This window comes from Microtus oregoni, unplaced genomic scaffold, assembly GCF_018167655.1.
Source record: "Microtus oregoni isolate MIOR12 unplaced genomic scaffold, Mior012 000006F_ref0000085, whole genome shotgun sequence".
Taxonomy (NCBI): domain Eukaryota; kingdom Metazoa; phylum Chordata; class Mammalia; order Rodentia; family Cricetidae; genus Microtus; species Microtus oregoni.
In genome coordinates, this window is record NW_024543065.1 from 18445798 (window position 1) to 18472038 (window position 26241).

Consider the following 26241-nt stretch of genomic DNA (forward strand, 5'->3'; position numbering starts at 1 on the left):
ACAAAACTCCTTGAAAGAAAAGAGTTGTCGTTCACTTTGTTGAAATTTTCCTCAAACACCGCAGCCTTCCCAGACCCCCTGACCTCCATGGTACAGCCATGCTCCCTCCCATCAGGTTCTGTCCTGTTAGCCTCTGCCCCAGTGAACTCACCCTTCTACAGCCAAAACCGCCCTAGAGGAGCGGCTCATAACAACCTCACTTGTTGTGTTATGGCGACCTGCAGGTCTACAGCTGGAATCTGGGTCAGGAAGATTTCATTCCTAGGCCTCTTGTGTGCCTCTGCCAAGGCGCAGGCGGCAAGGGTGGCAAAGAGGCTCTGCCCTCATGAATATCCCTCAGAGCCCCAACTCCTAATACCCTTGCACTAAGGCTGAGGGGTGGAACTCAATGAAGAAGAATTTACATAATCCCTTCTCCCCCCCACCCACCCCGAGCAGTGGTCGTCTCTTGACCTACTATTTATATTTATTTTCCATATGATCCTAGTCAGATGCCCAATTCCAAACAAGGAGTTAATTGATATTGCCTTACTATATAGATCACAGTCTCCGCTTGGGATCTGGGGTTCTCAATAGATATGTCTATATGCACTTGTCATTTTGCGTAACAATAAGACAATCACAACGCTCCTAATTCTGAAACCTTTTATCGACTTTTTTTTTCCCACCCTGACCAAATAATACCAATAATAATGAGCAAGATAGAAAGAACTTTATCTTAGGTTTTCACACTAACACGGCTCTTCTTTTATAGGTAATGAATATTCGAACAGTGCTGAACAAGCTGGACAAACCAGAAGGCCTTTATCCTAACTATCTGAACCCCAGTAGTGGACAGTGGGGTCAACGTAAGTCCAAAGCTGAGCAATCCTTCTCTCTTCTGGGGGCCCAGCACCGTGCTATTCTTGTTAAGGAACATTGATGGGGGAAGCAAGACGTTACCGGGAAACCAGACAGCTCATATTCTGATAGCCATGGGTCTGACGACATTACTGTAAGCATATTTGAAACTCTTAGTCAGAAAAAGGAAGAACTGGCCAGTGTGTGTCAGGTGGGGGACCTCAGGCTTGCCCTGGGGTTAGAGGGAAAGCAGGGTCTTCCGTGCTGACGCCAGTGATGTGGCTACCCAGAGCTAGACGACTTCTGACCTTTTCCACTGGGAGTTGGGAAATGAGAACCAAGGACAGAGGTCTTCCTCTTCATAATTTTAAGCTACCAGAAAAAGATGTCTGGTGCGTGACTTACCTTTAGCATAGAAACAAGCGTCCACCAAGATCGTCTAATGCCAGCAGCCCGCACTCCAGATAATTTTCAACAGAGGTAGAAAGGCTTGGAATTTGTAAAAAGAAATATTCTCCGGCTAATTTGGAAAGAATATGAAAGGTTAAGTAGCAATTGAAAGCAAGTGAGACATCTAGTTATGGTGGAGGTAGTAACGCTGCCTTGAACTTTTACTCTAATTTTTTTATATTACATATCATATTCTCAGATAATTAGGTCTCACTATTCTTTTAGAAGTACTTCTTTGAAAGAACAAGTTAATAAGAAGAAAAAAAATCTTGCTAAATCCTTGTCTCCTGTTTGTAATCGCTACAAAGAGCCTGGATCTAGTTGCCTTAGACCAATGAGCCTCCCACTCAGTGTGCTCTCCAGGTCACTGGAAATCCTGGGCACCTTTCCTGATTTTATGAATACTGGGACATTTTGCCTTTCTCCTGTGCATGTTTGCACTTACATTGAGTGAGAGGTTGGGGGGCGGGGGGAACTGGTAAACTCAGTAAGAGAATCAAGACAGACGCCAAAGGGTAGTAATTGCTCACTGTGATTTCTATCATAATTTAAATATACCAGTTTCACTGATACGTGCTTTGATAAAGCAGAGGAGGAACTTTGATCCTCGTGGACAATAACCCGTATGGCCATAGAATCACGTGAGCAACTTCTTGTGACCAAATCCCTGGCAAAAGCAGCTTTAAAGAAGGAAGGGTCTGTTTGGGTTCACAGATCACGAGCATAATCTCTCATATGGTGGCAAGAGCTTGTGACAGCATCCGAGGGCGAGAGATGCTCCACTTTCTGTGTTCTCTGTAGTTATTCTGGAAGCCTCCCCACAAGACAGTACCATCCTCACTTGGGTCTTCCACTTCAGTTAACCCAGTCTAGAAACTCCCTCACCTACGTGCTGAGAGGTTGGTTTCCTATGTGACTCTAGGCCTGGCTGAGTCTACCATCAGTAGTAGCCATCACAGTCACTTTCTGTGTCAGGAAATGAACGGACAGAGAAGCATTTCTGATGCAGGATGGGAAATACCCGGGGTGTCGGGGGAAATCTTGTGTTCCAAGATTACGTTATTTCTAATAGTCTTGCTTGCTATGGGATGTTTATCTTTCGTGAGTCGCCATCTTTAAAATACAACTAAAATCAGCTTGTTATTCAAATCTGGGAAGTTGGTTCTGAAAGATCGAGAAAAAAAATGGTGTTTGCATTAGTGGTAAATTTTGAGTTTCTAACTAAAAATTAGAATTTTAGAAAACTTGTGTATCTGACCATGAGCTTGCCTCCATTAGTTTCCTGATGATATTGGTGGTGACTTTAACAAAAGTGTTCTTTGTTTTTATTCTGTAATAAAATATGTCAACATGGCATAGCTACATAACTCAGAAAAAAATCAATATTTTCCAAACAACCAGTTCATGCTATTATGAAATCATGCATAACAAAAAGAAATCATTAAAAGTACAGGATAGTCGATAGATTTTAATGTAACAGTGTATAAAAGTTTACTGAGGGGCTGGAGAGATGGCTGAGGACTCAGGTTCAGTTCCCAACCCCCACCTGATAACTCACACTGCCTATAATTCCAGTTCCAAAGGATCCGCTTCTTTTCTGGCTAATGAGGACGCTGGGCCTCCTCATGATATGTATACATACATGCAAGCACTCAGACCAATATAAAATAATGGATCTTTTAAAGTTCATTGGTATAATTTATAACCCTACATTGTGGCTAGTCTTTAAAAAACACTTTAACCTTTTAAACATCACGTTATATTTTGTTGTTTTATCAAAAATGTATATTAAAATAACTGCATGTGCATGGGGGACTATACTCATGTGCATGCATCCAAATGTGTGTGTGTGTGTGTGTGTGTGTGTGTGTGTGTGTGTGTGTGTGGTGAAGGCCAGAGATTAGGTTCTTCAGATTCCATCCACCTTGGTTTTTGAGATCAGGTTTCTCACTGGCCTGGGATTCCTGGGATAGGCTAGCTGAGTAGGCCAGGAACATGATTGTCTTTGCTCTCTCCATGCTGGTATTACAGGCAGGTGACACCATGCCCAACTTTTGAAATGTGGGTTCAGAGGACTCAGGTCCCCATTCTTGTATGATGAACAGATGAGCACTTTACCACCCGAGCTCCATCTCCAGCCCCTGAAGAGATGATTAAGATATACCATTCCAGCTGTATAACTGTGTGAGGCTTGACTTTTCTTAGTATACTTCAGCCAAAGCAATGTATGCCCATGGATCAAACCTGGATCAGACGTGAGCATCCAGGCAGTAAAGCAAACATTCAGGAGACTGGCAAAAAAAAAAAAAAAATTAAAATAGTGTCATTCTTCCCACTGATTTGTTTCATTTGTAAAATAATATTTTTTGTGACAAATACCATTTGTTGTTAGTAACTATTACTTTTAATGAATCAACAAAATTGCTACTGAATTCTCTTTCAGTTTTCCACCATGATTAATATTGACAAATGTTGTGGGATGTTTAACTCTTTTGGGGGACCGCCACCCATCTCCCAAATAAATCACACACACACGGAGGCTTCCTCTTAGTTATGAGTGCCCAGCCTTAGCCTGGCTTGTTGCTAGTTAGCTTGTCTTGTCTTATACTAACCCATCTACCTTTTCCCTCTGGTCGTTTATCTTTCTTATTTCTGTACGTCATACTTTCCTTCTTACTTCATGGCTAGCTGTTTGGAAGGGAGACTGGCCCCTGGCATCTTCCTCTCCTTGCTCTCTCTTTGCTCTTTTTTTTTCTTGTTTCTCCTTCTATTTATATGCTCTGCCAGCCCCACCTATCCTTGCTCCTGCCCTGCTGTTGGCCATTCAGCTCTTTATTAGACCATCAGATGTTTTAGACAGGCATGGTAACACCGCTTCACAGAGTTAAACAAATGCAGCATGAACAAAAGTCACACACCTTAAAATAGTATTCCCCAACTGATAGATACTACTCAGATGAGCACCTTTTCCGAGTACTCATTCATCTTTAAGATTGTGAGGGGCCCAAAGATTAATATCAAATGTCTGAGGCCCACTAGAATATGTAGATACTGCACAATTAGGTAGAATTTTCTAAAAGGGTAACTGAGTTCTTCTCATCTCATATTCCAAAAGTTTAAGAAAGGTCTCTTCGGTTTCTGGCTTCCTTTCTTTAATTTGGGGTTTAGAAATCACTATGGAAAGGGATATTAAGAGGCAGTTACTCCAGAACGTCTGCCTTCACCGTCTTGGTCACCCATATGCTGTAGATTTGGCTCTGTTCCCTGGTACAAAGAGTCTTTTATATTTGGATTGCTTATCAGCCAATTTTCTGATGGAAAAACAAGCAGGATTGATGAGTCTCAAATTTGCTCTCTCCCATCCTCCATCCTGTGTTCCAGTCATAAAAAATACTTCTATTTGTATTTCTAGGTCTTAGGTTTTGTTTGTTTGTTTGTTTTGGAGGTTTTTTTGTTCGTTTGGTTGGTTGGTTGGTTAGTTTGGGGGTTTTGTGGGTTTTGTTGTTTTGTTTTGCCTTTTATATACTATTTCCTCAGCTTTTTTACTTAGCTCCTTCACTAAGCTCCAGACCTCATGTCCTTTCTTCCAGAAGCCCTTTCCAGGCTCTTGTTGGAATTGGTTAGCATCCTCTACACCTCTGTGTCTTCCTCTCCAGCACAACACTTTGGGCCATTTCTACCCACGGTCCCCTTCCTGATACACACACCCAGCTTCCTAGGGATACAAAGCTTTCAAAGTTAGTAAGCTTGCCATTGGATTTGTTTGCTAACCCAGAATACAGTACTTTGTACTGATTCAGTGATCATTTACTTGAATGTTTTGCATATCCCTGTGTGTTGTATCTGACCTTTTACCCTTTCAGCAATAATTCTATTTACACTTCTGTAAACAATTGTCCCTGCTTCTTAGATCTGGCTAAAAAGCATCACAGCCTATGCACAGGGGAGAAACAGGCTTTGTGACCATTGCTCTAGATGAGAGGCACCATGCATCTGTGTGTGTGTGTGCGCACGCACGTGTGTTGTGTGTCACTAGCAGTACTGAAATGCTGCTTTGGACAGATAAATTTAGATTCATGTAAAGCCGATTAAAAAAATAAGGAAAATTATTAATAATTTTGATCCTCCTGTACTTGATTCTTTTACTATTTGTATTGTCATTTTGTTTTAGTTTTCTCTTTTTAGGAATCTTTTTTATGGGACCTATTCCTATCAAAAAAAAAAGTCACAATTTGCCCCTTTAGAGAAGAACAAAAGATTTAAGTAATTACTCATTTCTGTGAGAACTGTGAGGCAGGAAAATACCAAATTTTTCTCTAGAGTCGGGGGTCATGTCCTCCTAAAAATTCTGGCCTCAAATAATTTACAGAGAAGTCTGGTACCACATAAACTGTCATCCAGACATGGGGAGGCTCAATAATGAGATACTAAATTGTCAAAACATGATGTACCTTTTTTTTGATAGCCAGAAAAAAATTTAATTAACACCAAAATTCACTGAAATAAATATATTACTATATAACCCCATCTTCTCTAAAATAATCCTCCCCTGTTTGTTTTATTATTTCTTTAAAATTACCCAAGCTTGTTCTTCCATTATTGTGAAATTCTAGCCAAAGGGGGCAATAGCAAGCTGCTCCTGGCTGTTAGCTTTCCGCTCTCGTTGCTCTGGCTCTGAAGGGCATGTCTGGACCGTGGCCATCATTCCCTCTAACTTCATTTGGCCTTGTTATTTTGACAGTAACCGGACAGGGATTTGCTTTGCCATGCATCACTTGCGTTTGTCTCCTACAGTCATGCTTACAACAGCAGGACTTATTATTGATGAGATCCTACTTAGTCTATTTAGTTTGTAAATGTCAGAGGTTTCTGTGGTAATTTATTTAGGAAGCCGTAAAGGTCATGTGCTGCTATTTTAAGAAATCAGACTTACAACTTTAAAAACATATTTTCCCTAAAATTTAATTCCTGCGATTCTGGATTCTGTAATAAGAAAATTGCATATTTAAACCCTTCAAATCAAGCCATACGAATTGGAAGAGGTACAGCACTTAGTAACATTGCTGAACAAGACATTGGATCATTGACATCATTAGTATTGAGGATATGAGGTTTCCAGGGCCCACTGTGGATTAGAAAGGTAAAGGCCTGTCTCTGCTCTCATAGATCATGACTTGGTGAGGAGGCAAGGTACTTTGACCACATTCTGGAAGGAAACGTACGGCAAAAGTGTGCCGTCCAAAAGCTTGTGAAGGAGGGTGACCTTGAGAGGTTTTCAGGGACGGTCTCTTAAAGGAAACATTGTGTGACCCTGGATATGAAATCTGAGTAAACAAGGCCTACAGAATCCCTGAGGGTGATAGATGGAAGCTGAACATTTCAAGGATGCAAAGGTCTATATGACAGGTGAGCAGAGTCCAAGCGACCAATGGCAGGAAGAAAAGTGGAATCATAAAGTCCTCCCTGGTCCCCAGAAAGCCGGGGTTGAAGGGCTTTGAGTTCGTGGTGACCAGACTGACCTGTGAGGAGGCTGGGTGGCAGGAGTGTGGAGGGAGAGAGACTGTCATGCTTCCTGGAGCTAAGGACATGCTGACTTCCTGTCCAGCACAGCGGGCAAGACTGCAGAGAGTTGCTGAGCATCTGGACAATTGAGGAACTGACCTTGCTATTCATGTTTACTAAAATTCAGTAGAAATAGCCAGGAAATGAGCTAGCAGGTCACTGCAGTGGACAGGCAGACAAGCAGGACCTGTTCTTGTGTCCTTCCTGTCACTGCGATGAAACACTGCGACCTGAAGTAACTCATGAGGGAAAGGCTTTGTTTGGCTCCCTCTTCTAGGTCACAATCCATCATTAAGAGAAGTCAGAGCAGGAACTTAAAACGGAAACCGTGGAGGAACTATGCTTTCTGGCTCGCTCCCAGGCCTGAGCTACGCAGCCTAGCACCTGCAGCCTAGCACCAGCCGCCTAGAGAGGTAGAGCACACGTGGCGGGTATTCCCACACCAACTAATAATGAAAACAGTCTTTTATAGATATGCCCACAGGTCGGTCTGGCCTGGGCAATGTCCCAGTCTCTCATTTGGGAGTCCTTTCTCAGGTGACCGCAGGCTGTGTCAAGCTGTCGGTTCAGGCTAATTGGGACAAAAGTAGTAGTGGCTTGAGCCAGGATCAGAGTGGCAAGAACAGAGGGGAACAGGGATTCTAAAGATACCTGGGAGGGATAGAGTGTAGAGTTCAGAACTCACTGCTCGTGGGAAGGCAGAGTCAGAGAAAATAATTTGTCAAATGACTGTTTAATGACTCTTGCTGTATTTTGTTGAAGTTTGTGTTGCTAGGAAACTGAACCCAGAACCCTAGTGTATGCTGGGTAAGTGGCCTGCTGAGCTCCTTCCCAGTCTCATTGATTCCCCTGAATTCCGGTGTATATGAATGGGAGGATGGAAACCTGAGCAGGAGGCGAAATTGAAGCCAAAGAAGAAAAGAAAAGGGAAAAAAATTAATTTCTGGTGTATTCAATTTTCTGAGCAACCAAGTCAAGAAATAGACTTTTAATTTTAGATTTAGCTTTGTGTTATGAAACCCTAAAAGGCCATTTTGTTAATGTTCGAGTTCCCTCAATGTTGGGCATGGTGTTTCAAATCAATTGTGTTTGTGGTTTTAGAAGCAGATGTGTTTTTAAAATGAAGACTTATTTATACTTGATGTTGTATGATGAAAAGCAAACATCCAAACGTAGGGCCCTGTGTGGCCCATGGAGTGCAATGGCTCACGCACTGTGGTTTCTTCTGGCCTAGATGACCCGTTTTCTTTTTGGCGAGGATGAGGACACCTAGACATACTACATGGTCTTTGCAGTAGACCGAGCATCGTCAATGGCAGTGGAGGTGTACTGTGGGACTGACGTGTGGGAAGACAGATAGTTCTGCTTTCTTCCTTCTTAGGATTCCTGCCCATCAGCTTTTTCCCCTCAGACTTAGGACACCAAAAGAATTATCATATAGTCTTAAAAATAACATGAACCTAGAGGCCTCTTTATTGTTTATTAACAACTTTAGTTTTTAATGACTAAAGCTTTGACAGAGTTTTATATTTACTTATTTATTTACTCAGATCTAAACTAAATTTTAAATATTTAAATATAGACTCTGGAACGCTTTAATCCGGTTTTCTTTGTTTGTTTTAACTAGAGAACCAGGTGATTTGAATTTGAAGTGACTTTACATAATTTCTCATCATGTCTGCAAAGGCACCCAGGTGACTAGTACAGCTACATCACATGACCACACAGCCCTTCTGCTCTTTTCAGCTCTTTCTGAAACCGGGATTTGTTGGAATTCACATGGTCCATTGAGTTGCAGCTGACGGGCTTCAAATCCTAGTTGCTAATATGATTTTGCCACTTTATCGGAATTAAACGCTGAGTCACCCTGAAATCCATTTCTCTCTCTTTTTCAGATCATGTGTCAGTTGGAGGACTTGGAGACAGCTTTTATGAATATTTGCTCAAGGCTTGGCTAATGTCTGACAAGACCGACACAGAAGCCAAGAAGATGTATTTTGATGCCGTTCAGGTAAGCCAAGATTTAAATCTTAAGTCTTTGCTAGTCAGCACTAACGTGCAACTTGCATATTAATCAAACTTTAATGAAAAGAATAGAATACAACGTGAGTGGCTTATAAGTATTTCCAGTTGGGAGAGCTCAATGTCGCAGTGTAATAATGGCACTAGTAGCTATACTTGGCTTTTAGTTCTACCAGAGCAGTGGAAGGTATGGTTCTAATCTCCCCTAAGAGCCATATATCCAGCCAGGCATAGTGGTAACCCCCTGGGCTTCCAGCAACTGGGGGTGGAGGGCAGAGGGACTGCTTTGAGTTTGAAGTCTGACCGGGCTACGTAGTGAATTCCAAGTCAGCCTGAGCTACAAACCACCTGTCGGAGGAAAGGCAGTCGTGGACCAGTTTCCAGTCTGGCAACAGCAGATCATGTGGAAGACAGTGCTCCCTGAAGGTGATACTATCTTCTAGCCTCATCGCGGCGTCTCTGTTACATCCACATGGTGACATTGCTGAAGGGCGCATTGCTTGGAATATACCCCTCTCCCTGAGCAATCCCTTGCTATGTTCTTTCCTTATAGCTACATTTTACATATGAGGAAAGAAGTCCTGGATGTATGCTCTGAAAATCGACTAAGTTAAAATTGCTGAAGATCACTGACACTCCAGTGCTTCTGCTATTTGAACCCATCTCTGGAGATCTAATAAAATTATAGCTAAATCCACATAAACTTAAACTTTTTGTTAAATGCACAGAATATTTTTTATAATTGATACTATTGATTTATAGGAAAAATTATTTTTCTTGGAGATAGAGAGTTGAGAGAGACTCTCCTATATCCCAGGATCACCTGGAGCCTACATAGCCAAGGATGACCTGAACTCCTGGTCTTCCTGCTTCCCCCCCCCCCCCCCAAGTGCCAGGATTTCAGGCACAGACCTGGCCATAGAAACCTGTGACACCACTTATTTTAAGTCTTTATCTTAAAAGTATTGTCTTCTCTAATAGGTCTGGGTGATTTGTTTATTTATATGTAATGGTAGCTTGCTTTGACCTGGCTAGCTGAATTGAGCATTCTGTTGTGTCCCTCCCTAGATCAGTTGAGAGCTTCAGAGAGCAAACTAGAACCCTCAGTTCGCACACACAGACATCAGAAATCCCTTAGGCTCCAGATGAGCATCAAATGCAAGCTAGGCTGTGGTCCCTGTGCTCCTGTCCTCATTTGGTGGCACTCGAGAGCTCGTTCTAATCAGGGTCACTTTTCCTTCTCCCAGGGAAGTTTCAGGTATTAATCTGAAGAATCCTTTTCAATATGATCAAGCTTGCATTGTGTCATCTTAATTGCCATCCTAGCAGACGTTTTCTCTGTTTCACTTTTAGAGTAGGAGTAGCCCTCTATTCCAAGAAAAGCCATTTTGAAACAGTGAAGTGTTTTCCCCCAGTTTCTAGACTTGTACCCACCTAACCATTATTAGACAAATAGTTGACAGGAAAATCCATTAAGAGCAAATGCAACAAACTGTTTCCTGTGACTCTTACTTGGGAAAACATTTTCAATCCATTCTATATTTTCAAGTTGTAGAGCAAAATTAGAAAAAAACCAAAGTTCTGAGTTTGAAAGTAGTATTGTCTTCGAAGCCGAATCTCTTTGACCAAAGTTATACTTTATCGCATACCATAAACATTACAGTGTGGATTAGGAGGGGGCATAGAAGCCCCCCACTCCTACTGAGGAGCTATTGACAGTTGATGATTAGGGAGAAGAAGAAAAGTCAGTTTTCTTCGGGGTTGTGGCCACTGGTGGCTGCCCATGCTCCAGGGGATGACTTCACAGCCACTTATACAAGGACTTTGTGGGGTTTGAGGGGGGCATTATTAGTTTGTTTTCTTAAAGAGGACATGAAGAAGGGAAGGGAGGGAGAGGGCAACTTGAAGGAACTGGGGAGTAAATATGATCAAAATACATTGCACACATGTATGAAACGTCAAAGTATAAATAAAACACATTTTTTTCAAGATTATTGAGGCAGGGGCAGAGATAGACACCTGAGGCCTAAGGCTCAGTTGACTTGGAGAGTTCAAGGGCAGCCTGAAGAACTTAAGAAAAACAAAAACCTGCCTGTATCAAGAGAAGGATACAATATGCTATTGTTCTGAACTGTGAAATTACTGGGAATGTGGTCACTAAGTTTTAGCTTTCGGTGAATTCAGATAGAATGTCATGCAGTGTGCTTTAACTATACAATTCTCTGATGTCTCAGCTGGCTTTTTATGGCCCTCCCTGAACACTAAGAATTCATAGTAGGGCAAGATATATGGGTAGGTGATGGATCATTTAGGAGTTCAAAGGCCTCACCGAATTAATACAGATATGGAAGAATCCAGTCACAGAATATATCATGCTCTTTTCTCCAGTCAATTCCCTATAGATTTGACCCCAAAAAGATATTTATTAGAGTTATATTAGGGTATTACAATTTTCCATTTCCACACAAAACCATGGCTTTAGGCACGGACCTTCATCCGAGTTTATTTTAGAAGGCAGCGAGTTGATCAGAATCATGCGAAAATAATATAGTACTTTATTCGCTCTCCATGGCAGGGTAATAATGTTTCTTTAATCTGTGCTCAAAAGCTATTACTCTTGCCATGTAGAAAGAATAATTTCTTGGGTGATGAACAAGTATCTGCTTGAAGGACTTTATTGCAATTTGTGTTATGAGAAGTGTAAATAGCTAAGATGTTCGGTTGCATTAAATGAGAATGAAATATTAATGTAATAACTAAACCATCAATAAAATTAGCTTAAGCACAGCTAATGAGCACAGCAGTCTTCATTTATTTCTTACTGTCTTGCTTTCGTTTGTTTATTTCTAATAAAGGTAGAGAAGGTCTCATCTGTTGGCATATTTTTCCATCATTCCTCTCTGTCTTCTCAACGTGCGTCCTGAAAACCCTCCTTTTCCTGACAGCACCAGTCACTGCAGATCCCACCTGAGCCTTTCCTTCCTGTGTCCCGATGTGTGGATCATCCTCTACTAAGATCATTGGAAATTAGTCATTTCGAACATGCCTCATACTTTTTGACTTTTTAAATACAAGGCTTATTTTATTCTAATCTAGTTTTTGATAGTATCAATAGTTCATGGACATAAATAAAATATTCTGTCACATAAATAATTTTTGTAAATATTATTTTTATCCTAGATTTAAATATATTCATTTGTTTTAAAATTTGAACTATAGAGTAATATATTCCTTAATAGAATAAACAGGGGAAGAGCTTGACTTAATTTCCCTCTGTATCTGTGGGTGCATATGTGAGCTTAGAGAAGCCAGCGGTCAACTCAGGAGTCATTCCTCAGAAGCCATTCACCTCATTTTTCTGTGTATGACATGGTCTTTCATTGGCCGGGCGCTCACTGGTGAGGCTACACAGGCTGGCCAGCAAAGCAGGGCCCAGGCTTTTCTGTGTTTCTCCTCCCCAACACTGAGATTACAGCAAGCGCCACCACTCCCAGTTTGTTGCCAGCTTCCCTGTCTGAACCATCGCCCCAAACCCTCCAATCAGCTTCTTGCTACTACAGAAGAGATGTAACTAAGTGACTTCCTGGTTTCAATACAGACTTCTTTTAAAAACAAAACTGCTGTAATCTTCACAGCAGAGAGCATTGTTCCCATCTTACAGATGAGGAGTACCCTGAGACATAGATACAGGAAATAAATGGCCTGCAGCATTCCTTGACAGTGTCAGAGCTATAATTTGGAGCCATATGATCTGACTCCAGAACAACCCATCTTTGCCATTCTGTTGTCCTGTTCAAGCTTATGTGGGAGAAAACAGTAACGCCACCATACTCGAACTAAGACCCTAGCATGTTCTGTTCGCCATCGACAATGGGACACAAGCTTTGTACAGAATCAACTCAGACATGGCCTCGGTGTCCTCTCTGTGAGAAGGGAATGGCATTTAGTGAATGAGAACTGTAAGTGTTTGGTCATGCAGCCAAACAAAGCCATTGGGGCTGTGTCAACAGGGAAGATTCTAACTAGGTAAATAAATGAAGCAGGAGTTGAGGATAGAACACAGAAAGCAGTAATGTTTCAGATCAGCTTAGCTTCGTGACAACAAACTCAAATAGCAAGTAGTATTTTCTATATATATGGATGGATGGATACATACATTTTTAATTATAGTATAAAACTGAGAGTGTCATTGGCACGTACCTCTATGCTAGCACTCAAGAAGCTGAGGCAGGAGAATTGCTGTGAGAAGCCAGCCTACCCTACATAATGAGTTCAAGGTAATCAGTGGTCTGTGGCAAACCCATGTCTCATAAAGAAAAAGATGAGAGAAAACCAAATAGTTGATGATACGACGATAATATAGAACTCATTATAAATTTTAGAAAAATCACAGACTATCAAAAATGTTTTCTTTCCAGGCCATTGAGACTCACCTGATCCGCAAGTCCAGCGGGGGACTAACGTACATCGCTGAGTGGAAGGGCGGCCTCCTGGAACACAAAATGGGCCACCTGACGTGCTTCGCAGGGGGCATGTTTGCACTTGGGGCAGATGGCGCTCCAGAAGCCCGGGCCCAACATTACCTTGAACTTGGAGCTGAAATTGCCCGCACCTGTCATGAATCTTACAATCGCACCTGTGAGTACTTGTTGTACTTCGTTCGGTGTCCATTCCCCCATAATTTGATTGTACGCAATAAAGAGCTTTTCCATAGCTATGAGCAACAAGAAGGAGGATGAGGAAGAAAGGGAGGGAGGGAGAATGGAACGAAAGATGGAAGCAAAATAAGGAAGGATGGAAGGGAGGGGGAAAAGAAAAGCACGGTGAAGTTTGATGATGCTAATATCTTAAAGGAACTTGGGCCTTTACTTAAAAGTCATTGCTTTTATACAAAATGCACATCTCAGTGTGTCAAGTAACTGGCCATACAAGTTAAGTCAGTCTCATTTGCTGTCAATAACACTGAGTAAAGGTCTCTGCTCTGATACAAAAAGAAACTTCCTGAAAGTTCCATAAGGAGACTATATGTCCTGCTCCCTATTTATAAAATAAGCATTTAAACATGAAGATTAAGTAACTGGCCTTTCGTGACATACTAAGAGAACTCTCAACCACTGGGCTTCCAGTTACCTAACAAATGGCTGCGGGACTTGATAAACTTTAAGTTTATAAACACCTGGTGGGTGTTCAATAAATAATGAGGAAAAAAAGGAATCGTTGCCGTTTTCTCAAATAGATTCCTTTGGATAACTCAGACTTAGAAGACTATTGACTATTGTGTGTTGTATGGTGTGTATAACCAGCCCTTGAAAGGGCCACTCTTGCTTCTATCTTCAGTGTGACCAAGTACTTGACAATTTTGTCAAGACCGTGTAGCCTTATTCAGGAGGTGACCCTTATTAAGCGATTGCTTGTGCTTTAGACATGAAGCTGGGACCAGAAGCTTTCCGATTTGATGGCGGTGTAGAAGCCATTGCCACAAGGCAGAATGAGAAGTACTACATTTTACGGCCAGAAGTCATCGAGACTTACATGTACATGTGGCGACTGACTCATGACCCCAAGTACAGGACCTGGGCCTGGGAAGCCGTAGAGGTGACGTTTGCGTTTGTGTGTTTCTTACAGATCAGTTTCTTGGTGCACAAAAAAAAAAAAAAAAAAAATGTTCAACATGGTCTACCAATCTGTTACGGCAACTTTTCTGAGATTTCCCTAGCTTTTTCAAGTTTGTTCCGTTCAGGACTGACTGTTGCCGGTTAAGTCATTCCATGGGTTTGCTTTATGGAACAATGGTGTAACTGTATTACAGGGAGACTAGAAGACTGGAGGACATAGGTCTAGACAGGAAGACCTAGAAGGGCATGTGACAGGATGAAGTCACCCTAACTGTAGAAAGAATGGTTGCTTCATTCCACTGGGATTGTGGACAGCTTCGGGATGTTCGGCGCTGGCCGTTAGCTACATGAAGTCACCACTTCAGAATCCATGCTCTTCCCATTGACCCTGTGCTTTCACCTGGAATGAGTCATTCACTTACATCTAGAAAGAACTCAAGAGAACGGTTTCCTTGGGCAAGGGTTCCTCACCAATTAATCGCCTTTCTCTAATCTGTCTCAGTGTGGTGCATTAGCGGTTTCTTTTGGGTCCCTTCCTACCACACATCTCCCTAGTCGGTTGTGCTAGGTGCCAGAGCAGCCCTCAGCTGCCTACATCAAACCATGTCTAGTTTTAAGGGCTATGTTTCTAGAAGGAGCGAGAGGAAACGTGGAGAATAAGAAGAAGCAAATGCTTTAATTACACTCTGATCTCCCCAGTCCTTGTTAGAAAGCTTGCACACTGAGCTTGAAGGTCTTCTCTCAGAGGTCTTGGGAAGTCCGAGCAAGCTTAACTAACACCTGAGGAAACCACCGATGAACCTTCCTTGCTGTTCTCTTTACTGAGTGTGTCTGTTATCACTAACCGTCAACCATTTTTAAGTAAAATATTCAGTTTTCCAATTATATTCAATCAGTAGTGATTCCATGGGTTTAAATTTACATTTTCCCCCTCTGGAAGCAAATGCGTTAAAAGTGAATTCCCAATCAGTTTCGGCGATAACAGGCTGGCTGTGCCTTGGCCTGAAAAGGCATTATGAGCCTGAATTGCAAAGACTGGTTTAAACTGGAAGCATCAAGAATATCATATTTCATCAGATCTAATCCCAGGGTTGGGGGTGTGGTTCGTTTGCTAGACTGCTTGCATCACAGCACATGTGGGTTCTGACTCCTGTACCACATACTGGGCATGACAATGCATGCCCAGAATTCCAGCACTCCAGAAACAACAGGATCAGAAGCTCAGTGTCCTTCTCAGAAACCACCTCTAGCTACAGGAGATCCTACCTTAAAATAGAGATGCGTAGTACAACCCTCCTGTCACGTCCATTGGGACTGACCTCCATTGCACACAGCTGGAACCGGCTCATTGCACGAACTACTCCTTCCCTGCTCCTCTTCCCTATTCACTAACAGAATACTCAGTAAACTTCCTACTTGCAGCCTCTGTTGCTTGTTTTTGTCTGTTTGTTTGTTTGTGTTTATTTTTTAAGAGAACTAACTAAAATGTAGGAACTTGTCAAAAATCACCTATGTAACTGTCTCCTCAAACACAGCATTCTGGGCTAGGGACGTAGCTCAGTGGTTAAGTACTTACCTGGCAAGCAGTCTAAATCCCCAGAACCCAGAACCCACATAAAGCCCGGCATGGTAGCTGTGCCTCTTACCCTAGTATTCCTACAACAAGGTGAGCGGCAGAGATCAGAGAATCCACAGAAGTCCATGGGCCCTCTACCCTGGGGCGTACAACAAGAGAGCCAAATCACAAACAAGATGGAAAGTGAGAATCAGTACCCAAAGTTGTCTTCTGACTTGTGTTACACACACACACACACAGTCTTAGTTTCTTCTCTCATTGATGTGGTGGTAAAAGGCTAGTTAAGGGAGAAAGGGTTTATTCTGTTGTTCTGACTCACAGTTCAGAAGGTACAGTCCATGGTGGAGGGAGGTCAAGGCAGCTGGAGTTTGAAGCAACTGGTCACACTACTAGGAAATGCTGTTGCTTACTGACCTTTCTCCATGCATGTAGTCCAGAATCCCATCCAGGGAATGGTGCCATTCCCTGGGTCTTCCAACCAAGTACAAGATACTAAGATAATACCCCATAGGCAGTCCATCTCCCAGATGCTTATAAAAGTATATTGAGGTGACAGCACTGTCACATACAGAGAGAGGGAAATTTGAAAGACAACATCCGCCTCCTTAATTTTTGCTGTGTTTTGATAGTCCTCATCAATTCAAAGACTTTGCATTAACGGAGAAAGAACTTAACTACAAAGTTGTTCATTTCCTAATTTGAATGGACAGAAGTTGCTTTGAAGCCAGAATCCGTAAGGTCTGGTGAGCTGGAGTTCTTCTGCATTTCAGTTTTTCAGTCTTCTGAAGACAGCAAGTTCTACCAGGCCAGTCTGACATGGTTTCCAGCTGTGGCCTTCCACCCTCTGCAGTGTGATTTCCCTCACCAAAGGTCCCGTTGTTCTCTTGGCTGATTCAGGAAGCTCTGGCCTACACTGACATTATGGCCCCGCAATGTTAGTTACCGGAGCTGAGTTCTAGCTCTTTCACTCCGGACTATTTTCACTTCCACTCTCAGTCTGTAAAGCATTCGTAAGCCGCCATCTTGCCTCACCAGAAAACAAAAACAAAACAAAGCAATAGGAAAAAAAAAAACCTTTTCCCAGCATTCTTTCACTGAGACACTCAGTAAAATTGATTTCCACGTCTCATCAAATAGGATTATTATTTCTAAAAGTTAGGATAGCATATATGCCCCTGGAGCCTGCCTTCCTGGATACATAGCAGTCTGCCAGTCATCTCGCTCAGGTACTGGTGAACACACCTAACGAAGTAACCCTGCAGCTGGTACTTAATTTGCTATCTCTCAGCAATGGCAAGAACTGGATTGCATTGGTCCCAACTGACTATGTGACAGCTGGCAGAGGATTTATCTGAATAATAGTTGTGCCTGTTTATTCATACCGGTAATACCTCATACTGATCCACAGAAGATCAGAGCTGGTGGGACTTCTGCTTTCTCTGGTTTTCTTTTATGTCTCGGGCCCCACCCTTTCCACACCAGCATTCTGAATCTGAGAGCAGTGTTTCGCTCCCATTTCTGCTTCCAACTCCCCAGACTTAATCCCTCTTTCCAAGAGCTCTTTGATGTGTCTGTGTTACCTGGGTCTTTGTTTTCTGTCCTTGAGACCAGAGCAATCTCAAGCCGACAGACAGCCTTAGTGGCATTACAGCTTGAGGTATACTATTGCAAATCTCCATGGATCGACTATCCAATTCCTGTCTTCACAGCAATGCTTCCTAAGAGTTTGCCTCATTCTGCTGTTTATCGACCTATGTGACCCAACCCCAAGTTATAATCATTTAGGGTAAAGATTCTCTTACATCCATGGGTTCGAGCTACAGTCACTTTGATCAGTCTCTACGTCCTGCCGTCTGCTATTAGATCATTTTGCAGCACATTTGGCCCCTAATCAAATAAGCCCTTGCCCAACATGCCCAGAGGCCAAGTACCACCAGAGCAGACTAATGAAATGATTTGCCCAAGATGTGACAGCACCCACTGCTGAAAAATGGCTAGACTCGGAATCCATCGTGTAGGCCCAGGAAACCTGCTGTACCCAGCTTCACAGTCCTGATAAGACAACATTTAGACTTTTGTTTGGAGACTTTGTTATTAGCTCATATTAATTATACAAGAAACGAGGGCTCGTGATAGCATTTCCAGCCGTGCATACGAGTGCATTTAGACTTTGGCATGGGGTCTTCAGTTATATGAAAGTAAAAAGTGTGCTCCCCATTATCCTCACTTGTAAATTATTTTTAATTTACATGGAGCCTCAAAAATGTGTAAATAGCTAGACCGCTGAAAGGCCTTTGCACTGTGGCACCCTTTCCTTGGCCTTCTTTCATTCTCACTGCAAACCCATGTTGAGGGCACTACTCATGTTAAGGGATCTCAGGGCCCATGATTAGGAAATGTAGACTTGAGGTCAGTGTCCCTCTCTCCCCAATTTGCATGCTTGACTATTGTCTTAGTTGGCATCTCTATGGCTGTGATGAAACACCATGACCAAAAACAAACTAGGTAGGAAAGGATTTGTTTTGCTTACACTTGCACATCGCTGTCCATCACTGGCAAAAGTCAGAGTAGGAGCACAAGCAGAGAAAGAACCTGGAAGCAGGAGCTGATGCAGGGGCCATGGAGTGGTGCTGTTTACTTGCTTGCCCCTCCTGACTTGCTCAGCCTACTTTCTTAGAGAACCCACGATGAACCGGGCCTTCCCACTTCAGTCACTAAGAAAATGCTCTCCCTGCTTTGCCTCCAACCTGATTTTATGGGGGCGGCTTCTCAATTCCCTCCTCTCATATGACTATAACTTATGTTAATTAGACATAAACTAGCCAGCATAATTATTGTGCCTGTTGCCCTATGAGAACTTATGGAAGGAAAAAGAATGTCTGGGTACAAACTGTAAAGAAAGATGTCTATGCGTTTGCTATATCCAAAGACAACTCTTTATCTCTCTTCATTTTCTGACTTTGGGGGGGGGGGGGTTGGTTGGACAGATGCATGACTAGATAAGCAGATAGTTGGATTTTTGTTGTCTACTTCACAGAGTATCATTAGATAGCCCAGACTGGCCTCACACTCACAATTCTCCTACCGCAGCCTCCTACATGCTGAGACTAGAGGCTTGTGCCACTCTGTCCATCTTCACCAAATAAGCGAATTCATGGAAACTTCCATGTACAGAAAGGATAGCTAATCACTGTGCCTGGCTGGCTCAGCTGGTCATTACCCAAGAGCTTCAAGGGAATAACCAAGAAAAGGTTTTGTGACTAAGGTAGTTTTAAAGAAATATCTGGAAAGTGGGTTCCATTATATTCCAGAGTAACCTCACCTGTTTCTTTATCAAATGCTGCTGACTGTTTTCCCCTTTTACAAATAAATTTTGGCTTAGTCCATGCATCTAATACTTGGCTGCTTTTGATAGCCTTTCCTAATTAAAAAAAAAAAAGGAAAAAGTAATAGGAATTGGATGTTGCCTTTAGGGTTCTCCCTCAATTTGGTCTTATTGTGTAATATTTGGAATTTAATTGAAGCATCCTTTTAAGCTTATTATTTCATTTTCTAGAATAATTTTTAATAACTAAACCATGGAGAATTTTTCTTTGTTCATGTGTCATACTGGCGGGGTTTTCTTTAACCTAGCAATTAAGTGCTTCTCCTTAGGAATTACTGTTCTCTTTTCTTCCGTTCTCTGTCCCTGATATGAAAACCCAATGGCCTCATTATCCGTATCTGCTTGAGCACTAGGTATAATGACCCTGCTTGCTCATGAGCCATAGTGGCTGCTATATGCTTTCTTTTTCTTCTTTTGTGAGCTCCATTTTTAAAGCATAATTTTTTAAAACCCCTTTTCTAGCTAATGAAAGTTTCTCTCAGCTAACATGAAAAGACATGTAATGTCTGGTGGGGGCGGTGAAGTATGATTAAATGTGTAAAAAGAGTAGTGTAAATGGAGACTGTATTTTCATTTCCCAGTTGCCCAGAAACTATATTAATTATAACACTGTTTGGCTGATAGCTTAGGCATATTTCTAGCTAGCTCTTACATCTTAAATTAACCCACTTTTATTAATCTCTGTATCCCCACAAGACTGTGACTTGCCAGTAAGGTTCTGGCGTCTTTCTCCTTCGGCAGCTACATGGCTCTTCTTGGCTCTGCCTTCTTTCTCCCCAGCATTCAGTTTAGTTTTCCTGCCTAGCTCTATTATGCCCTGCCATAGGCCAAAGTAGCTTATTTATTAATCCGTGGTGATAAAACATATTCACAGCATACAGAGGGGACTCCCACATCAGAGTAGCCAAAGAATGGCTTCGTTAATAAAGTACTTGCTCTGCAAGCATGAGGACCTCAGTTCAATTCCCAACATTCCCACAAAAAGCCAGGCTCAACAGCATGCACCTTTAATCCCAACATTACAGGTAGAGACAAGAGGATCCCTGATGATGGATAGCCAGTCAATTTAACCTAATTGATTAGCTTCAGGCAATTGAGAGATTTTTCTCAAAGGAGGTGACTGCCTTCATAAGATTAAGATTTGAAGTTATTCTCCAGCCTCCATATACATAAATTCACACATACATGAACATACATGTACACATGTTTATAAAAGAAAGACCAGATTGTAATTTATAAGAGAGAACAAACGTTCCTAGAAATTAGAATGAGAAATTAAGGGTAACTTTTCCTTGCTTATATTTTCTGCTTTTCACTATTACCCTTATAGTATTGTGATCTTAATCTCAATCTTTGCTTTTTTGTGTAAATAGCTTTACTGGTTAATTGTCTGTCTGCTTTACAAAATAGACAACAAAAGCAATTTAAAACAGAACAATTTTAAGATCATGTTTTGAGGTTACAGTCATCATGGTGGGAACAGCAAACTTGGAATTGCTATTTATATCCACAGACATGATTCAGAGAGAAATGATGCTTTCTCCTGTTTGTTGGACCTGTATCCATGGTACCATACACACCGAGAGTGGGGCTTTCCTCCTCAATTAAGTCCTCTGAAAACACCCTCACAAATATGCTCAGAGGTGTTTCTCATAGGTGGCTCTCAATCCGTCAGTAGACAGTGAACCATCACAAGTTCAGCTTGACAACTCAACTTGGTACTCAACCGTACTTTAATCTGCAGCATTCTCCCCTTATCCTCTGAAAGGACTCAGGGCCACTTACAATGTAAAATGGTAAATTTACCTGCAAGAATCTATCCACTAAGTTGTAACAATTCTAGTTTTGTTCAAAAGCATAAGTCCAGAGTTTTGAGACTTAAAGCAATCTTTTAACCATCATCTTCTCCATAACCAAAATTCCATGTTATATACCTCCAATATACAGGGACATAGAGTAAAGGTTTCCATTCCAAAGGGAGGAATGGGAGTATATAGCAAAGAAAGACTGATCAAACAAACCAAAACTCAAGGAAAAGGAAAACAAAAAACCTAGAGCTCCATGCCTGGCATCTAGGGTTTTCAGTGGCATAATCTGGGATTCAAAAGCTATAAAGTAACCCTTCTTCTTCAGTTTTGTAAACTGCAGCACATGTGCCCTCACCTTGGGCTGTTTCACATAAAGCCTACTGTTACCCTCAAAAGGTGGCCAACAGTCTAGGCAAACCCAACATCATGGTATCTCCATTGCAATTTAGACTTTGTAAGGGCCTCTCAGAGCCTCCTGGTGTGGAATCCAACTCTGCCCAACAATGCTAGCCCCAGCCACTTTTTTGGAATCTTGATATACAATTTAGTTACCCAGGATTTCTTGTGTTTTGCGTGCCTATAGAACTACCACTGTATGGACAGCACCGCCAGGGTCTACTGCCAGCTCAGGAGTAGTCTAGCTCCCCTCTGCCTTGGCTGTAGTGGCCTGTGTGTACTCTGGTAACTGAACACAGAGAATCACTTTCCAAGCTAGTTGGTTTCCAGCATTCTCAATCCAGGCTTTCTCCTTCTAAACTAATTCTACAAATTCCAACTTTGGGTGATGAGGTCTTACCCTTAGGGAACTTTTCCCATAGTCCCAGGGCAAGGTGTGAAGTAGCTTAGATGAGTTAATCTTTTTAATATTTTTGAAATCTTTCTGCTGTACTTTCTTCTCTTTGACTGTAAATCTGGATGCATGTACTAAGAAATAATCACAGCCCAGCCTACATGTTATGCTGTTTTCAGATTCCACTCCACACACAAAATAATTTAGTCCATTTTTTTTTTTTTTGGTTTTTTGAGACAGGGTTTCTCTGTGGCTTTGGAGCCTGTCCTGGAACTAGCTCTGTAGACCAGGGTGGTCTCGAACTCACAGAGATCCGCCTGCCTCTGCCTCCCGAGTGCTGGGATTAAAGGCGTGCGCCACCATCGCCCGGCTTCCATTTTTCTTGAATTCCAAGCTCACTCACATTTTCTGGACAAAAGAACAATGCAGCAAAATATCTTCTAGCCTTGTTCCTAGTTTTATTCTTGTTCCTTGCTGCATCATCATGAGTTGGATCTCCTCTGTCCACATTTTTCCCAAAAGGGCCCCTTAAGCTTTGTTTATGGCACTGTGGGGCTCCTCAGCCAACCTCTCCAACCTCTTCATAGCCCCCCCACCAACACTTCCACGAGCCTACAAGCCATGTGACCACATTTATCACAGCACTAGCCCCACTCCTCAGTGCCAACCTCTCTGTTAGTTCCTGAACTTGTTACTGTGACAGAAATCCCAACAAGTATAACTTCAAGCAGGGGGATTTATTTGGCCTCCTATTGAAGGAGTCCATCAGGGCAGGGAAGTCATGGCGGCAGAAACATAAGGTAGCTGCTCACACTGCATCCAGAGCCAGGAAGCAGAGAGCAATGGATGGTGATTCTCATCCATCCCCTGCTTTCTTTTTTATTCAGTCTGAGAGCCCAGCCCAACGGATTGGTCAATCCCATATTCAGCAGTAAGCTTTCTTCCTTGGTTTCCTTTTCTGGAAACACACATTTCCAGGGGTGTGTTTCCTAACTGATCCCAAACATAGTCAAGCTGACAGTGAAAATGAACCATCTCAGCTTGCTTTGAATCAGAACAAGGTCTTGGGTGGCAGTTTTTTGCAGAGTGGGAATTTTTACTTTGCCATGTTAATAAAATTAACTTGGCTAGAAGGAAATATGCTTGGTAACAAGGCAAGCGGCCTGTATAATTTAGAAAATACATACAATATGCAAAAACAAAGATATGTTAAAGAGTTAAATATAAGATCATAAATAAATAAAACTCCTGGGAGAAAATGTTGAGAAAAAACTCTCCTTGCTATTACCTGGTGATGACTTTATTGGATCTGACACTCTCAGCACAGCAACAAAAGTCAAATAAAGCACACAGGTCCATACCAGTCTACAACGTTTCTGCACAGCAGAGGAAACAACCAACCAAGCTGAAGCAACAGGGCATGGGGATTGTTTTCAGTCATTTGCAGCCACACAACTGCATGTTGACTTTTCTTTATGACCACACGGATGGTGGCAGTCCCATAAGATGTAATTGCCTAGTGGTGTCATGGCTAAGTTTTTGCAAGCACACTCTGTGAATATATCTTATAAGGATATATCCAAAACAGTGAATTCATAGAACTCAGTGATGAAAGAGACCCATTTTGAAAATGAGCAAAGAATCTCAATAGGCCAAAGAATCTCAATCAGATCTCAAAAGAAGACATATAAGGAGCCAAAAGCTTTATGAAAAAGGTCCCAATATCTCTCATCATGAGGAATCCAAAGCAAAACCATGGTGAGATCCCCTCATTTCTATGAAAATGGCTATTATCAAAAAAATCAAGAGTTTACTAGGGGTGTCAAGGGTGTGAAGAAAGGGGGAGCCTTGTATACTGTTGGTGGCAATATAAACTGGTATGGCCATCATAGGAAACAGTATGGAGGTTCCTTTAAAAATTAAAAACAGAGCAGTCGTAAGGTGAAGCAGTCCCATTTCTGGGCATATGTCCAAGGAAATGCAATGAGATCTAAAGGCTTTCTGCAATCCCACATTTGTTGCAGCATGATTCAAAGTAGCCAACACAGAAACAACCAAATGCTCCTCAGTAGATGGATAAATAAAGATGTGAGATGCATAGCCAATGTATTTCACACAAAGCCTTTAGATAGATAGATAGATAGATAGATAGATAGATAGATAGATAGATGCCCTTTGCAACAACAAGGATGTACCTGGAGGACGTTGTCTTAAACAGAAACAAACCATACATGGAAAGATGCTGTAAGATAGCACTTCCGTGTAGAGCTTAGGATAATTAACAGTATAGAACAGAATGGCAGTTACCAGGGACTGGGGCAGAAAAAGAAAAGGACCTTTACTGATAAAAGGGTTTGAAAATTTCAGCTAAAAGATGAAGCCTTTCGAAGGCTTCCTATACAGCGTGGTGACACCAGGGGCTAACAGCATGTGGGTCACTCTCAAGGATTCTCACCACCAAAAAAAAAGAAAAAAAGAAAAAAAGAAAAAAATCACTCACTGTAGAAAGAGTCTGCTTGCTTGTTCGTTCCCAGCCACCCAGACCTGAAATAATCACACAGAAACTATATTAATTAAAACACTGCTTGGCCTATTAGCTCAGACTTCTTATTACCTAACTCTTACATCTTAAATTAATCCATTCCTATTATTTTGTATTTTACCACAAGGCTCATGGTTTTCCAGTAAGGTTCCTGGGCATCTGTTTCCTTCAGCAGCTACATGGTGTCTCCTCAACTCTGCCTACTCTCTCTCTCCATCTCTGTTCAGATTTTCCGCCTGGCTTTACTGTGTTAAAGCATTGACCGAAAGCAGCCTTTTTATTAGCCAATGGCAATAAAACATATTCACAGCATACAGAGGGGAAACCCACATCAACTCATGATGCTAGGGGTATGCTGGTTAGCTTGCCTGTGGTAGTCATTTCACAATTCATACATAAAGCAGCACATTTATTCATCTTAAATATATGATGTTTTGATTTGTCACCAATGCGTCAGTAAAGTTGAAAAGTATGAAACAAAGAAAAATAAAAATAAAGAGATCTTCTGAAAAACAAGGTAACAAACAGTAGTAAATTCACGGACAGATAACAAAATGGAAGGGGGCGTTTATGCTTTTACAGACATTTTCCTATCATTAGTAGTTCACCACACTCCGTTTCTTCAATCCCATGGGACTTAACTGGAAAGACAGAGAGAGAATTAATATATTTGATTAAAGTAGAAACTTTTGGAGTCCGGCACACTTTCTTGACCGGTGGTTTACAGTCCCAGTTGACACTAAGGACAGCCCCAGACAGACACTTGTTCTGTAAGGGCTGTGCAGAACTGAATAGTCTCTCCCTCTGGGAAAAGCGAACATTGTCTAGCCATAGTTCAATAAAACTTTATATAGAGAAATAAATAGTGGGTTGGACGTAGCTTGTGGTCTTGTCTTTACTCTAGAGCAATGTTTCTCAACCTATGGGTCGCAAACCCTTTGGGGATCAAACTATGTTTTCACAGGGGTCGTCAAAGACTATTGGAAAACAAAGACATTTACATTATGATTCATAATAGTAGCAAAGTTACAATTAGGAAGTACCAGTGAAAATAATTTTGTGGTTGGGAAGGTCACCACAATATGTATTAAAGGGTCGCGCAATGTTAATATCTGTGCTTTCCGCTGCTCTTAGGGATCCTTGTGAAAGGTTGGTCAGCTCCCAATGGGGTCATGACCCACAGCTTGGCGGCCATCATTGCTCTAGACCAAAAGTGGCAGTGCTAGAAATGAGTGCAGACTTTTCCGAAACCAAATGTGCAAGTGTTTCTTTTGAGACAAGATATATAGTCCATATGGCATAATTTTTAAATTTTCTGTCAAAAACACAAGCTCCCATTTCCTTTGAAACCTTGTCCTATCTGAGTCTACAGTCTAATTTAAAATCCCTGATAATAACTTTACTGACTTTTCACCCTCTTCTTGACCATCCAGGCCCTGGAAAGTCACTGCCGAGTGAACGGAGGCTACTCGGGCCTACGGGATGTTTACTTTGCTAGTGAGAGTTATGATGACGTCCAACAAAGTTTCTTCCTGGCAGAGACTCTAAAGTAAGTACAGTTTTCCTCAGATTGTGCTCAGGTCCCTAAGGAGATCTCTACAGATGTCTTCACCATGAACACATTTATCATACACCGATTATGACCAAAGTG

The 26241-nt window shown here is 41.8% G+C and overlaps 1 protein-coding gene across 3 annotated transcripts in view; it reads left to right on the plus strand.

Annotated features, from left to right (window-relative positions):
• Positions 1-26241, plus strand: part of Man1a1 (mannosidase alpha class 1A member 1) — a 179451-nt gene that overhangs the window by 150113 nt on the left and 3097 nt on the right. For 2 of the 3 annotated variants that reach the window (XM_041653404.1, XM_041653403.1), the window contains exons 8-12: positions 755-848; positions 8748-8863; positions 13293-13512; positions 14297-14469; positions 26024-26139. In XM_041653404.1, coding sequence (XP_041509338.1) covers positions 755-848; positions 8748-8863; positions 13293-13512; positions 14297-14469; positions 26024-26139 — 719 coding nt within the window. Of the gene's footprint in view, positions 1-754; positions 849-8747; positions 8864-13292; positions 13513-14296; positions 14470-26023; positions 26144-26241 lie in introns of those variants that run through there. The other variant, XM_041653405.1, reaches the window with a different exon arrangement.